We start from the raw sequence: 12,442 nt of genomic DNA, 5'->3' as shown, positions 1-12,442 counted from the left end.
TAATGCGCATTCAGTCTAATTCTTTTGGATCTTTTAACACTTGTTTCGTGTCCTTGACGATTTCCGGGAACAGTCCTAAGAGCTCTCGAAGGTGGCTGATCTGATGTTGGCTCGCTTTCTGCGGAGGGTCGGGAACGCTGGGCTCGACGAAGTGGACTGTGTTCAACCAGCCTCTTTCGTAGGCGGCTCGACAGTTCAGGAACGAATCATCGACGAAGTATATCTCCGTATCCTTTGATGCCCCGGCCTCTCGCAGTGCCTTTTCGAACATCTCTGGAAGCGGTTTGGGTGCCAGTGGCGTTTGGGAATAGTCACAGTACGTGATGCCCTCGAAGAGGTCTTCGATTCCGAGAAGTTTGACAACCCTACGGCCGTGCGTGATGTGGGCATTGGTGAACAACCACATCTTCACCTTGGTCTTGTCGAAGGATTCCAGGATGGCCCGGGTCCCGGCGTCGGGCGTCAGGAGATCATCTAGGGGGAGCGCGTCATCGACTTCACGGTTGAATTCCAGCGGATCGACCTGGTGGTGTCGAGAAAGTCCTTCGATCGCGAGGCCGTAGTCTTTGTAGTATTGCTGGTGAAGGCGTGTGGCTTCCTCGGTCGGCATGTTCAGGTGTGTTACAAAGTACTTGTTGATCAGCACCGCCATGTGATCATGGACCTTTTTGCTTTTCGGATAGAGACAGTTGTCTATGTCAAAGAAGAAGATTGCCCGCTCGTCTTTTGAGCCAGGGTCTGAGGCGATGGAGCCCATTCTTTACGCCGGGATGTCCCTTTATACGTCTATGTGAACGATATGTGAAGCGAAGGTCTGTGACACTCAGAAAAACAGAGATGTATTAACGTCAAGGAAAGAATAAGTCCAGTGAAGTCTATTACTTTGAAATCATGCCTGGTGAAGGATGAAATGCACCCGCCCTTGAATCATATATGACTCCCGGTCGCCGTCACAGAAATTCATTCAGTTTCGGATCACGTGTACTCCGCCTGACTTGCCCTTTTCGAGGAAGTTTGGTCGGTCCCTTGGCCGAAATTTATTGGAGCGTAGTTTGATGCGCTGTGTTGCTTCCCATCCTCGAACATCTCCTTTTCCTTCTCTTCCATCAAGCTTCAGCGTCACCACAGACGGCAAGCTTATCTTTCAGTTGTCCTGGTAATCGATCTTCATTTCGTTTGTTTCCTGCTGTCGCCGACGGTCTCACCATGTTACTGTTTTGGTAACATCTGTTGACACCGAAATCGCGCATCTTTTCGACGCGCTTCCTGCAAAATGTCAGCTTCGGCTGCCCCTTTGCTGAATGGCGCCATCCCAGGGCCTATGGGAGCGTTCAATGAGGCGTCAGAGTTTCAGAAGATTCTTAGAATACGCGATCAGGTATTCTCCGGAGATCACCCTCGACTGACTGTGCCTGCCCATTCCATCAGACTGTCGTCGTCTCAGACTCCCTCGACTGTGTCCCAGTCTCTTTTGAATGTCCCTCCTCCATTGCCCAGCAGTGTCTCGCCAAATCGTCTTGCCGGCATCTCATCAAGACAGGAAGAAACCACCAAGGCCAATGGTGTTGCCAGTAATGTTTCTGAATTTGACCCAATCCTCTTGACCAAGTCGGATGATCTAGTTCGAGCTGAAATACAACTGAAGCGGCAGAGGCTGGAGAGGACCCTTAAAGAGCAGTTTGAACAAAAAAGACAAGATGCACGAAGGAAGCCTGCGCCGTCCGAAGCGAAGCCAGACTTTGACCTTCCGGCTGTCCTTGCCAAGGTGCTGAAGACACCCAAATCGCCTACTACTAAAGATGAGGGCGAGGCCAGCGACTCCTTTGACGCAAACTCTTTGTACTCGAGCAGGGCTCCAGACTCGACACCAGAAGGGCCCAATTCTGGAGACGAGAGTGATGACGTGCAAGCTGACGAGCCTCCCAGGCCACCCGCTGTGAGTGCTGTCATGGGTGAACCTCTCCCGCAAGATGATGAGCGTCCTGCCTCTACTAATGTCCAGCCGGTGCCACAACCTATTGCAGCTACTTCCGCAATAGAGGTGGATGATGAAGAGGAGGAAGGTGAATACTCGCCTCCAGAGGCCACGGCTTTCCCCGTCGCTAAGATTGCATCATCACAACCTATGCCAGACGATAGAGATCCAAGAGGACGCCCCTTGCGCAGATACTCGGAGACTGAGGACAATGGGAGGCGGCCACTATCCCCATCGGAAGCCAACATGCGGATTGTAAGGAACCAAATCACCTCCCCAGTTGCCCCAGTCCCTTCGCGTGTCTCTCCTCTTGCTGTAGCTAAGGATCCGCCCTTTTTGCAGAACGGACGTCAAAAACAGTCACAAATTGGTAGACCGGGTTCGCCGCCAAGTCCCGATGAATCACAAGGAAACATTCCTCCTAGGAAGAGAAGAAAGCTCGAGCGGCGAGCAGAGAAGAGAGCGAGACAGAACGGCGGTTACGCTCCGCATGTCAAGGAGGAGAACATCTCGCCTCCGCCGTTTCATGACGTCCAACCGCTTGGCTCGGGCAGGCTCCGGCCGATAGGTGCAGATCGACCGATCGTTATTGAAGAAGATCCAATGCAAGACGCTCATTATATGCCGCCCCCGGAACGGTACGTGGACTCTCCCGCGCGGCCGATTCATCGTCAGGTCGAACAGTTGATGCCTTTGAGTGAGCCACGCGCCATGTCAAGGGCTAGTCTGAGGCCGATGCGAGAGGATCAAGATCTCCGAAGAGTTGCCAGCATGCACAACATGAGAGCCGAGGGCCCTCGCGAATACACCGATCCGTACTACGAATCTCCCGCTCGGACGAGAGCGGTTTCTTACGCTAGAGCGGGAACTCCTGCCGCCTACGAATCACCTCGCTATCAACGTGAACCTCTCGAAGAGTACGACAGACCCCACCAGGAAGTGAGGGTGGTTCGCACACCCGCACCAGTTTACCGCGAAATCTACGATGATGCTGAGCCCTATCGCTATACAGCCGAGCCAATGCCACCGCCCCGGATGGTGGAGAGGATTGTGGTCGACAGCTACGGTAGACGGTTTCGCGAAATCATTGAGGAGCGGCCGCCTGCCTTCTCGAGAGCAGTGTCGGTTCGGAGAAACGATGTGGAACCGAGCTATGACGGTTATCGGAATACGAGAGCAGGATCTGTCTTTGTTGAGCCTCCGCCAGAAAGAAACTTCTCAACAGCAGATATGCCACCGCCACCACCCTCTTATCGCCGCGGCGGTGAGACGTTGCGTAGCTCAGTCGCCGCTGCTCCTCCCTCGCGAGAATTTGCCGAACCTGGATCGCTGCCGCGGAGCGCAAGTGTGATGATGAACCATTCACCGCGGCACGCTATGTATCCTGACGAGAGGCCTGGCTTTCGTGAACCCATTCGGATGGGCAGCGTGCGCCCACCAGCGATGCGATATGAAGAAGCCCCTGCGGCGCAGTTGATGGCAAGATCACAAAGCGTTCGCCCAGGCATTCGTGAGGGTAGCTATTTTCCACATGATAGACCTCCAGTCAGCCACGAGTATGCCACTTCAGAGCAATCGAGATATCATGCACCTGAGTCAGACCCAAGACACTACGATGCGCAAGGAAGGGAGATCATCCCTATGGATGGACCTATGGACATGAGACCAAGAGGTGTGGATAGATATTGAGATTGAGGAAAGTGTCATAGTGTGTGTGCTTCGGATATGGCACTCTCTGGCATGGGGAATGTCTATCGTCAACAGATCAAAGGACGCTCTTATTCATCACAGCTTTGGAGTGATGTGTGTGTACAAAACCGAACGCTTGGGTGCTGTGTTTGATGCGGAGTACTTGATGTTATTACTCATCACCGATGAATAGCCATCTTAATCATTCATGAAACGCAGCCTCATGGGCTCCTGGCCTTAGTCCGAAATGCACAGCGATTGTTTCAGGATTGTGTGGGAATGAACTACACATGGCCTCGCCAGCAGATGGCGTATCTCGTCTGTGATTCGTCGAAGGTCGAATTTACGCGCCCCGTCCTCATTTCATCCCATCCTCCTTCGCCAATCCATTACAGCAAATAACATGGCCCAAAAGACTATCAACATTCCATTCGCCGCATGCTGAGTTCGGCGCTTGCTGCCTCGAGACCTTGTCGGGAAACTGTTAGCCCATCTGGCCAGACTTGCTGGCACGCTCTCAGCCAACCATCTGGGACGCCGCGACGTGTATCCATACATGGAGGAAGACGTCGCATCCCAAGCGCCAAAGTACAATGTGATTGCAGCAAGGAAGGATTGAAGCTCCGCTGTAACATCCGCTCGGCGCATCATGACGAGGTTCTCAGGAACCATGGTTCATGGGCAGCTTGAGAAATTGGGAAGCTGCGTTTCATGTTTTTCCTCTTCGTTCCCTGCGGCTGACTTGGTAGTTCCTTCTCGAGGTAAGAGGAGCAGGGCGTGGCTGCCACTGTTATGTTGATCTCTTTTTCGATTCACCTCGTCTGACTTCCACCGTCGTCCTTTATTCTTTGCAAGGTTCACTCTGATGCCGGGCTTCACAACATCTTCGTGTCGAGACTGAGTCGTGAAGTGACCTCAATCACTTCTTGGTGTGTAAAGCTGTCCGGATCGCCTATCATGAGGTGTGGATCTGCAGCGGAGGACTCGCAAGAGCAGTCTTGTGCCATGACGCTGTTTGACTGCTTCTCTTCCCAAAAGACTGGTGGTGCGCCTGGGAGCCATGAGAGGCCTGATGGTGAGTTTCCTCACGACAACATCGATGGATTGTGGCCTCGAGACTGACGTTACTCAGGCGTTGAGCGTGAGATGCAGATCATGTACCAGCAGCCGCATTTGGTTCCGCCCATGAAGCTTACGGTCTTCGATGAACTTCCGCCTACACCTCCTCCTCAGGTCCCCTCGCAGCTCTCCCAATGGGTTGCACAAGGCAAAGCGAGTCTCAGGTGGAGCCTATCAGTCCGCAAACACACCACTCGACCACCCGTCTCAAGACCTCTTCCACTAATGACAACAAATCAATTACCTTTTCGAAGGACGGGACCCGAGTTTAGGCCTATTGAACTTAGTATTCACTCGCCTGACAATCGCCTCTCGGACCTTCCAAGGTTTGACCGCCTGAGTTTCACTGAATCTGGAGAGATCAAGCTACCGCCTCGAGCATTGTTACGTACACAATCAGAACATCTTGTGCCTTCCAAGATCTCACTTTCGCCTGCCATCGTCAAGCCTGCGTCAATGATCGAGCAGCGTAGGCTGTGGAGCATGCGGCCGCAGACTTCATCAACTGTCATCTCACATTCTCGGCCTCCCTCAGAGCACGATGCTCTCCACTCCCACCCTGTCTCGATGGTGTCTCTGCCGGGACTTCCACCGCCTGTCCATGGTGCAGATCGATTGGAACATCCTTCAGTCGCTATACTCACTCCTATGCAGGAGGAGTTCAGCCCACCTGCGACCTCCGTCACCATCGACGGCGTATCGCTTGGCTTCCCCAAAGACGTCGACCTGCAAGAGACACTAGCACGACGACGACACGACGTGCCACAGCCAGAAGGAGCGCCCGCCCCCATTGTACCTACTGCCCTGATGAGAAACTTCTCCAAGCCTACGGAGACAGATTCGCCAGAGACGTACTTTCATCCTAATTACCACACGCAAAAACGGATATCTCACTGGCTTGCTCACAATACTTCGGCGTCGATGGACACTACCAGGTCTTCAACTACAACAACGTCCTCATTTGCCGAACATCGTCGCAGGCGGGCTCAATTCTATCAGTTGTCCGCGGCACCACCAAGGGATTTAAGCATGGTTCCAGTTCCTCAGAAACCTGAAAGAACAATGACACAGTCGACGGTTGTTAGTAACGCCGAGACAGACATGTTGTCCTCTGAATATCAAAACCGCACCGACACAAGCATGACCACTGTGGAGTCCCCAGGACCGATCGGCCTGGTCAAGAGCATCTCTAAGACGACGGAGACGGTCGCCAACGGAGTCTCCGACGTCCTACCCTCACCCGCTGACGCAGAGGCCGTGGACGGGGCCGATGACGGCCGCGTTGTCATCGAGGAGATCGGCGGCCCTTTGAGAAGCCCAGGAGTCGGAGTGGCCTTTTAGTATCGCTTTGGATTCTCTTTTGGAAGCCTTGCTTGGTTTTATTTCTTCTCAACCCACTGCAAGCCTCCTCGGACAGCTTCCTTGACGAGCAAGGGGACACCAAAGCTTTAGTTTTCTCATTCAGCAGTGCTGCTATTTGCAAGGGAAGAAAGCTACGGCAAAAAAGAAGAAGAAGAAACGCTGTTTGCAAAACATGGGAGGGATTCACTCGTTGATCTGTTCTTCTGGCTCGGGCACCAGACCCTCGAGAGACCTACTTACCTGGATTTAGAGATACCCAACCGTATAGTTTTTTTGGATTGTTTGTGTTACAAAAAGAAGTATGGGGGCTATGGTGACGGAAATGAGCAAGCCGAAGGAGATTAAGACTATTTTGTACATGCAGTCTGAGGTTAATATCAATCGAGTTTTTCTACTTTGAAGGCACCAAGGAAGTTTTATCAGACGTTTGTCCCTCTTGTTACTTTCATCACACAGCCCGGGGGGGCAATCTGGACTACTATTGTAGCAGATCCGAAGTAGATGGACGACTGTGGACGGAGTTTTCGCCGTCACAGGGACGTGTGGAACGACCAAGGTGAGGGAGTGGTAGGCAACATCACATACCTCGGTAGATGACAAACTAGTAGAATGTAAACCAAGAGAAAAGGGGACTCGAAAGGGAAAAGCAAAGAGATTGGACAAAAAGGAAGAGGACAATGACATCTACTTAGTACCAAGGTACTCCGTACTTGGGGAGTCAGTCAAGTAACTGTTTGGGCTCGGTGGTAGTAGTCATATCCATTGCCTTTCACAATCCCATCTCAAGCGGACGGACCTCGATCTACTTTGCAAAAATGTACAAGAACTCTTCACGCCAAACGCTAATGCTCCGTAACCATCGTCATGACCTCTATAACACCCACTCCAATCAGAAACACAACGAAACGCCATCTAATGACCGCTTTGCAACGCAATGCAAAAAGTAATCAAACATGACCCATGCATCCATCCACGATTATTGTCCGTCATTGGAACCCGCCGCTCGTCGAGTAATACCCACTCAGTCTCGAATTGTTCATCTGACTCGGTCGGCGCTGCAGATACTCCGATTGAGATGCTGGCTGATGCTGATACATCTGCTGACTTGTCCATTGCTGCTGCATCGGCGTTGGGGTCGGTGAGAGACCAAGGGTACTACCTGGCGCCCTTGAGTAACCCCACTGGCCACTTGCTCGCGGATCAACAGTATGCTCATGCATTGGATATTGTTGGTATCCATAGGTCCGCTCAGCGGCGTGTCTTTGGGCAATAGCCTCCTTGACCATGTGTCCGGCAACGCCTTGTTTCATGTTGCGTCTTTCCTGTTCGCGAGCTTCAATAGCCCCAATTAGACCAATAGACGGATCGGGGGTGTTGCTTCTTCCTCCCAGTTGGATCAGAGGACCGCCCGTCATCTTGGCGACATGTTCTTGTTCTCTGGCTGACAGGTACGAGGAATAATCGATGAGCAGCGAGTTTCTGGAGCTTGGACGCACCAGTGAATCTCGGCTCTTCTGTAATTTACTCGGAGATCGTTCAACCTGGCTGTATGAGACGCTACGATGAGGTGCATGACCATTCGGGACTCGGGCAGCGGCAGCCCTCAGTTGAACAAACTCTTCTGCAGTCAGGCCACCACCGGGGCTTTGTCGACCTGCTGCAGTCCCAGGATGCCACGCGTAACTAGACGAGCGAGAATGCTGCGGTCGTCCACTTAAACTACGTTCCGAGGGCGACGCCTTCCCATCATCAGGCGACATGTTCTGCGGTGGGACAGGGGATGTTTGAGAACGCCGAGACGTCGTTGGCTGATCAAGTATTCCACTTGCTGTGGCAGGGCGGCTTTGTCCTCCTGGAGTTAACATGGGGGTGAAGGTTGTGCCGAAGTCCACAGTCGGAATATCTGTCTTGATGAACTCTGAAGCTTGAGTACGCGAGTTCCCCAGACTTGAGTCCCCCACCGTCTTCAACACTCCCGTCCGTTTTGGCGGAAGGATAGAAGGATTAGAGTCTTCATAAGGACTGTCGTAGTCGGGCGAGCCAGGGGTGTCGTTCTCGTAGCTCGATGCTGAATAATTAGACATAACGTTGGGTGATGGTGCTCGTACAGGCGGCGGGAGGAGATTTGACGTCGGCGTCGGGACGGGTTTTCGTACAATGGGCGTTTGTTTAGGCCTCGGCAGGTCAAAATGGGACTGAGAATATTCTGGGGTCACATCAGCTGGGCTTTGGGTGAAAGCACCATCATCTGCTACCATCGCTTGAGAGGCAAGTTGATTAGCAGACGTTTCTCTTTCATCATGGGGTGTTGGATTTACCCCTCGAAAAGAATTCCCCTGGCCCTCATCCGCGTGTCTCCCGTTATTCCACGCCATATGCGCAGCACGCCCCGCCGCCCCACCATTGGCGGCTTTGTTCACGTCAGCAATCTGAGACAAAGTGGCGTTGCTCATGCGGCTTTTCTCTCGCCTCAAGTCTGGCCTGGCGTCCGGTCTCTTTTGAGGAAGATCACCAGCGTTATGTTGGAAGCTTGGAGGCGGCACGACAGGAGATGGAGGTATTGGCTGGCCGACATCGGCTTTAATATCCTCTGGATTTGTCCGTGGCGCCTGTCCATCGCTATCTGAACTGTATCGGCTGTCAGGGGAATCGGTTTCTGTCATCATCACGTTATTCTTGTAGGTGCCATCACGGTAACTTGGAGGCACCGGCGGAGGCTGGATGGGCTCTGTGTCGGATAGCTCGGTTGACAGCCTTGACGGTGGAAGATTCTCCTTTTGTCGGCGACTTTTTGTCGGTGACATATATGTTACCGACTCCGAAACAGATCTCGAGTGGTGATTCTGTCCAGGAGTCAAATACGCACCATTCGTCGGTGCGTTAGAGATCTTTTGCGCCGAAGGAAAAGCCATGTCGGTGGATTGGTTATGCTGATGTCGAGAGGGCGTCGACCGTATCGACGCTCCATCATCATAATGTACGCCTGGTATAGATTCCGAAACGGTCCTGGCTCCGGCTTTTCCATCCAGGGTCGTGCTTGATCTTCTCTGCGCAGTCATGGCCATCCGACGGGAAGTGGATTCTTTCAGCTGTTTGCGCCATTCTCGTTCGCTCCATCTGTCACTGCCTGGGGTATGAATAAGCGCTGCGACATCAATAATGTCCAGGTATCCATATCTTCTCTCCTTCGGCATAGCAAACATCAGCCCCCGAGTGTCCCACGTGTCGGCTATCAGTCGCTGAGGGCGACCGTATAGATGGAAAACATCATACACAGGGAAAAGCCACCGCAGCAACATTTCGAAGCCAGACACTGCAGGATGGAGCTCTGGCATGACGAACACAAAGCCTTCCGTTTTTGACTCTGGCTGCGAATGGATGGTGATTCGTCCCTCGACCTTCACCAGGGTCGACTGGTCAATTAGTGACTTTGCTTGGGGATAGATGGCATAGGCAGAGTACGCTTCGGTAATAGTGGCTATGGGTTTGGCCTTTTTGGTCTTCTTAGTGTCGTAGAATTTGATTTGACCTTTTGGCAACGATGGCCTATCGTATGCCGACTTTTTCTTCAGCGACTTGTTGGACTTTTGCCATTCCTTCAGATCCGGAGGATCTATAACACACCAGCATCGTCTCCATGGAGTGCCAGCGCCAAACCTGACACGGGCCCAGTCTTCTGAGCGAAACCTCGATCTTTCCATGATAGTACGGATATTATTCAGATGCTTTCCTTTGCCGGCGATCAAAGAGCCGGTGTACAGTTCCTGCAGCGACGAGTGTTCGAACATAGCCAGCCGGATTCCCGCTGTCCATTGTGTCAATGAGTGCAACGAGTTGAAGTGGAGCAGGTATCGATTTTTGCCCGCGGTAGATATAGACAGGACGTTTTGGAGAGGCGCAACGTTAGGATTGCGGGTAGGGAGAGTCTCGATCTGGGGAAATCAGTATGCGAAGCCAGACACAAAGGAGACCAGACCATCTTGATCGAAGCGTCTGCCAGGTTGATGAACGTGGGAGCAACCTCTCCATCTTGACCAGCCGCATCCAATGCCGCGGCATCCCAAAGCGAAAGTATCGTTCCCACCAGTTGAGCAAAGCATTCTGTCCAGTTTCGATCGGGATATGGCCGGCCGTCTATGACGATGTTAGCAATCTGGACAACAAGGATGAATGTTCCTTTTACTTGTATCGAGATCATTGAGCTTAAGAAAATAGCCTAGAACAGCAGTCAGCCCCCTCTCTTATCTTTGTTCAGGGCACTTCTGTTTCAGAACCTTCTTGGTACAGCTTGTTGTTGTGACTAGTCAAGAAGCTGATGGCCTCGTCAGCGCCAGATTTACCACATATCTCAGAGTCCTTCGCACCTGAAAACCGGCACCAGCTCTTCAACGTGCATGTCTCTTGCCGAATCCATCGATGGAGGTACGTATATGGTGGAATTCGGCCGGGATGACACTCGATCGCCTCGTTGGTCCACCCGAGGGTTGTCTTCGAACGGTGAGGAGCGTAGTTCTGGAGACGGAGCGGGCGAATCCTTGTCGACTAGTTGTGTCTTGCCGTGGGAGGAGGATCTGGAGAAAGACTGAACCGAGTCATTGGAAAGGTTTCCCAGAGCAGCTGCTTTCAAACTCTGGGAGAAGTTGCGAAGGCGACCCATGTTGTTTGTTGTGAAAGGGCTCCTGCGGCCTTTGAGCGCAGCCAAAAGATCACAACAAGCAGGTAGGACCGTGCAGCGCAGGGCAGAGCACTTTCACCACCGGGTTGACTGTGTTTCCAAGAAAAAGGATCAGGTTGCCATGAGAGCTTCCAGACTGACTAGAATTGTGGGAGGCTCAAGTGACCGGTGGACAATAGTGGCGCAGCGCAGTGGGCACGAAAGTGTCTTGAACGAAATCAAATTTACAGCTTGATCGATGTGCCGTGATTTAGCCAAGTTTATCGATAAGATGAAAGACGGGATGACTGCGACGTGAATCTCATGGAGGTGATCGAACGAGCGGAACGGGAACAGCGAGGAAGCTCTATGGAACCATGCTCCAGGCGATATTGATGATGTCCATGATCTTCTGCAATGGCAGCGAAATAGGAAATAATGGATGGCCTGTTCCGTCACAGCACGAGTCCGAGAACAGGGCGATATTGCGACCATCCGTTCGTATCCAGCATTCGGCTCTCATCCTGGCCTGGCGTGCGAAAAGAGGGTCTATTGGACACTATCAATCACCACTGACGTCTTGTTTACCATCCGGTCCATCGCTGGCGCTTGTTTGCCGTCTTGAGAATAGCACAACGCCCAGCCTGTCAGGCATGAAATCTTCGGCTAGTGAGGCTCGGCTATGATCTGGCGCGCGAACGTGCCTACATGCCCTCGCACACTGCAGCTGAACGGAGCGGACGGTTTGCGATGCTGGCCTGATGAGCCTGACCGCGACGACAATAATATCAGGTCATAGCGCATCACTAACTAGTTCTCTCCTTACTGTACAGTATGACTCGGGAGCTCTGGTAGCATCAGCGAACGAGACTCTTGAGGCTCCATCCTCCGGGAGATGATCGCACAGCGCCGTCATCGTTGGTGCTTGCGTGGCCCGTCCAAACCCCGTCGCGCCGTCGTCCCCTTCATGCTAGTACAGAAGCCTCACTCACCATTGGGCTCCCGGCAGTCTGCGGCGAAACATGCATGGGTCATGTGTAACCTCTCCGCAACGCTTATGCAGTGGTGCTTCGCGTAGTTCCGTCGCTGTCCGCTGTACTGGAAATTAGAGTGCGAACACACCGGCACACCACACTGCAAGGAATTGCTCAACGACTTCACTTCTGTCGAATACAGTTGCAGCTTTGGCACGAGCGTGAATCTCCAAACTAAGTTCTACCAGATACAAACCGTTGACCGTAAATGGCCCTCAAGGGATAGACTCCGTTCCTGCTATCTCGGGGCCGAATCAAAGGTCCAGAACGGAACGTGTGTCTGAGGGCTATATGGACCTACAATAGAACTCTGCTAACTAGTGGTCTGCTTAGCAGTTGTCCGTCGAGATTGAGTTCACCGGCCTTTTCCTAGATCAGCTATCTGCGTTTGGTACGCTTCAACCTGTCGATCTCGGAGATTTCCACGTGTTCGGGCATCTTGTACCCTGTTCATATGAAGTCGACGATCTCATGAACGGAAAGAAAAGAAACGGTGCAAATTTCCAGAAGATGCAATAGCATGAATTTCGAGCCAATTCTGCAGCAGATTCGGCAGCTGGATCAAGTCCTCCCATAACGCCTAGCTTTGGGGTATCATCCGGAAAAAGC

General features: G+C 52.4%; 4 protein-coding genes across 4 annotated transcripts; 2 read left to right on the top strand and 2 right to left on the bottom strand.

Annotated features, from left to right (window-relative positions):
- Nucleotides 1-10: 10 nt before the first annotated feature.
- Nucleotides 11-757, bottom strand: PV08_06970 (pyrimidine 5'-nucleotidase; the record flags this gene model as incomplete). The annotated part of the gene is made up of 1 exon (XM_016381303.1): nucleotides 11-757. The coding sequence occupies one exon, from the start codon at nucleotides 755-757 to the stop codon at nucleotides 11-13; it is 747 nt and encodes a 248-aa protein (XP_016234405.1).
- A 516-nt stretch (nucleotides 758-1,273) lies between these two features.
- Nucleotides 1,274-3,664, top strand: PV08_06969 (uncharacterized protein; the record flags this gene model as incomplete). The annotated part of the gene is made up of 1 exon (XM_016381302.1): nucleotides 1,274-3,664. One exon carries the CDS (start codon nucleotides 1,274-1,276, stop codon nucleotides 3,662-3,664), a length of 2,391 nt encoding a protein of 796 aa, XP_016234404.1.
- A 1,005-nt stretch (nucleotides 3,665-4,669) lies between these two features.
- On the top strand, nucleotides 4,670-6,124 carry PV08_06968 (uncharacterized protein; the record flags this gene model as incomplete). The annotated part of the gene is made up of 2 exons (XM_016381301.1): nucleotides 4,670-4,739; nucleotides 4,797-6,124. The coding sequence occupies 2 exons, from the start codon at nucleotides 4,670-4,672 to the stop codon at nucleotides 6,122-6,124; spliced, it is 1,398 nt and encodes a 465-aa protein (XP_016234403.1).
- A 1,007-nt stretch (nucleotides 6,125-7,131) lies between these two features.
- On the bottom strand, nucleotides 7,132-10,802 carry PV08_06967 (uncharacterized protein; the record flags this gene model as incomplete). The annotated part of the gene is made up of 5 exons (XM_016381300.1): nucleotides 7,132-10,077; nucleotides 10,122-10,279; nucleotides 10,329-10,361; nucleotides 10,420-10,457; nucleotides 10,510-10,802. 5 exons carry the CDS (start codon nucleotides 10,800-10,802, stop codon nucleotides 7,132-7,134), a joined length of 3,468 nt encoding a protein of 1,155 aa, XP_016234402.1.
- Between the last annotated feature and the right edge of the window lie 1,640 nt (nucleotides 10,803-12,442).

The sequence above is a fragment of the Exophiala spinifera genome, assembly GCF_000836115.1.
Source record: "Exophiala spinifera strain CBS 89968 unplaced genomic scaffold supercont1.5, whole genome shotgun sequence".
NCBI classification, from domain to species: Eukaryota; Fungi; Ascomycota; class Eurotiomycetes; order Chaetothyriales; family Herpotrichiellaceae; genus Exophiala; species Exophiala spinifera.
The sequence above is the reverse complement of the archived record's forward strand: the minus strand, read 5'-3'. Positions and strand labels throughout refer to the sequence as shown.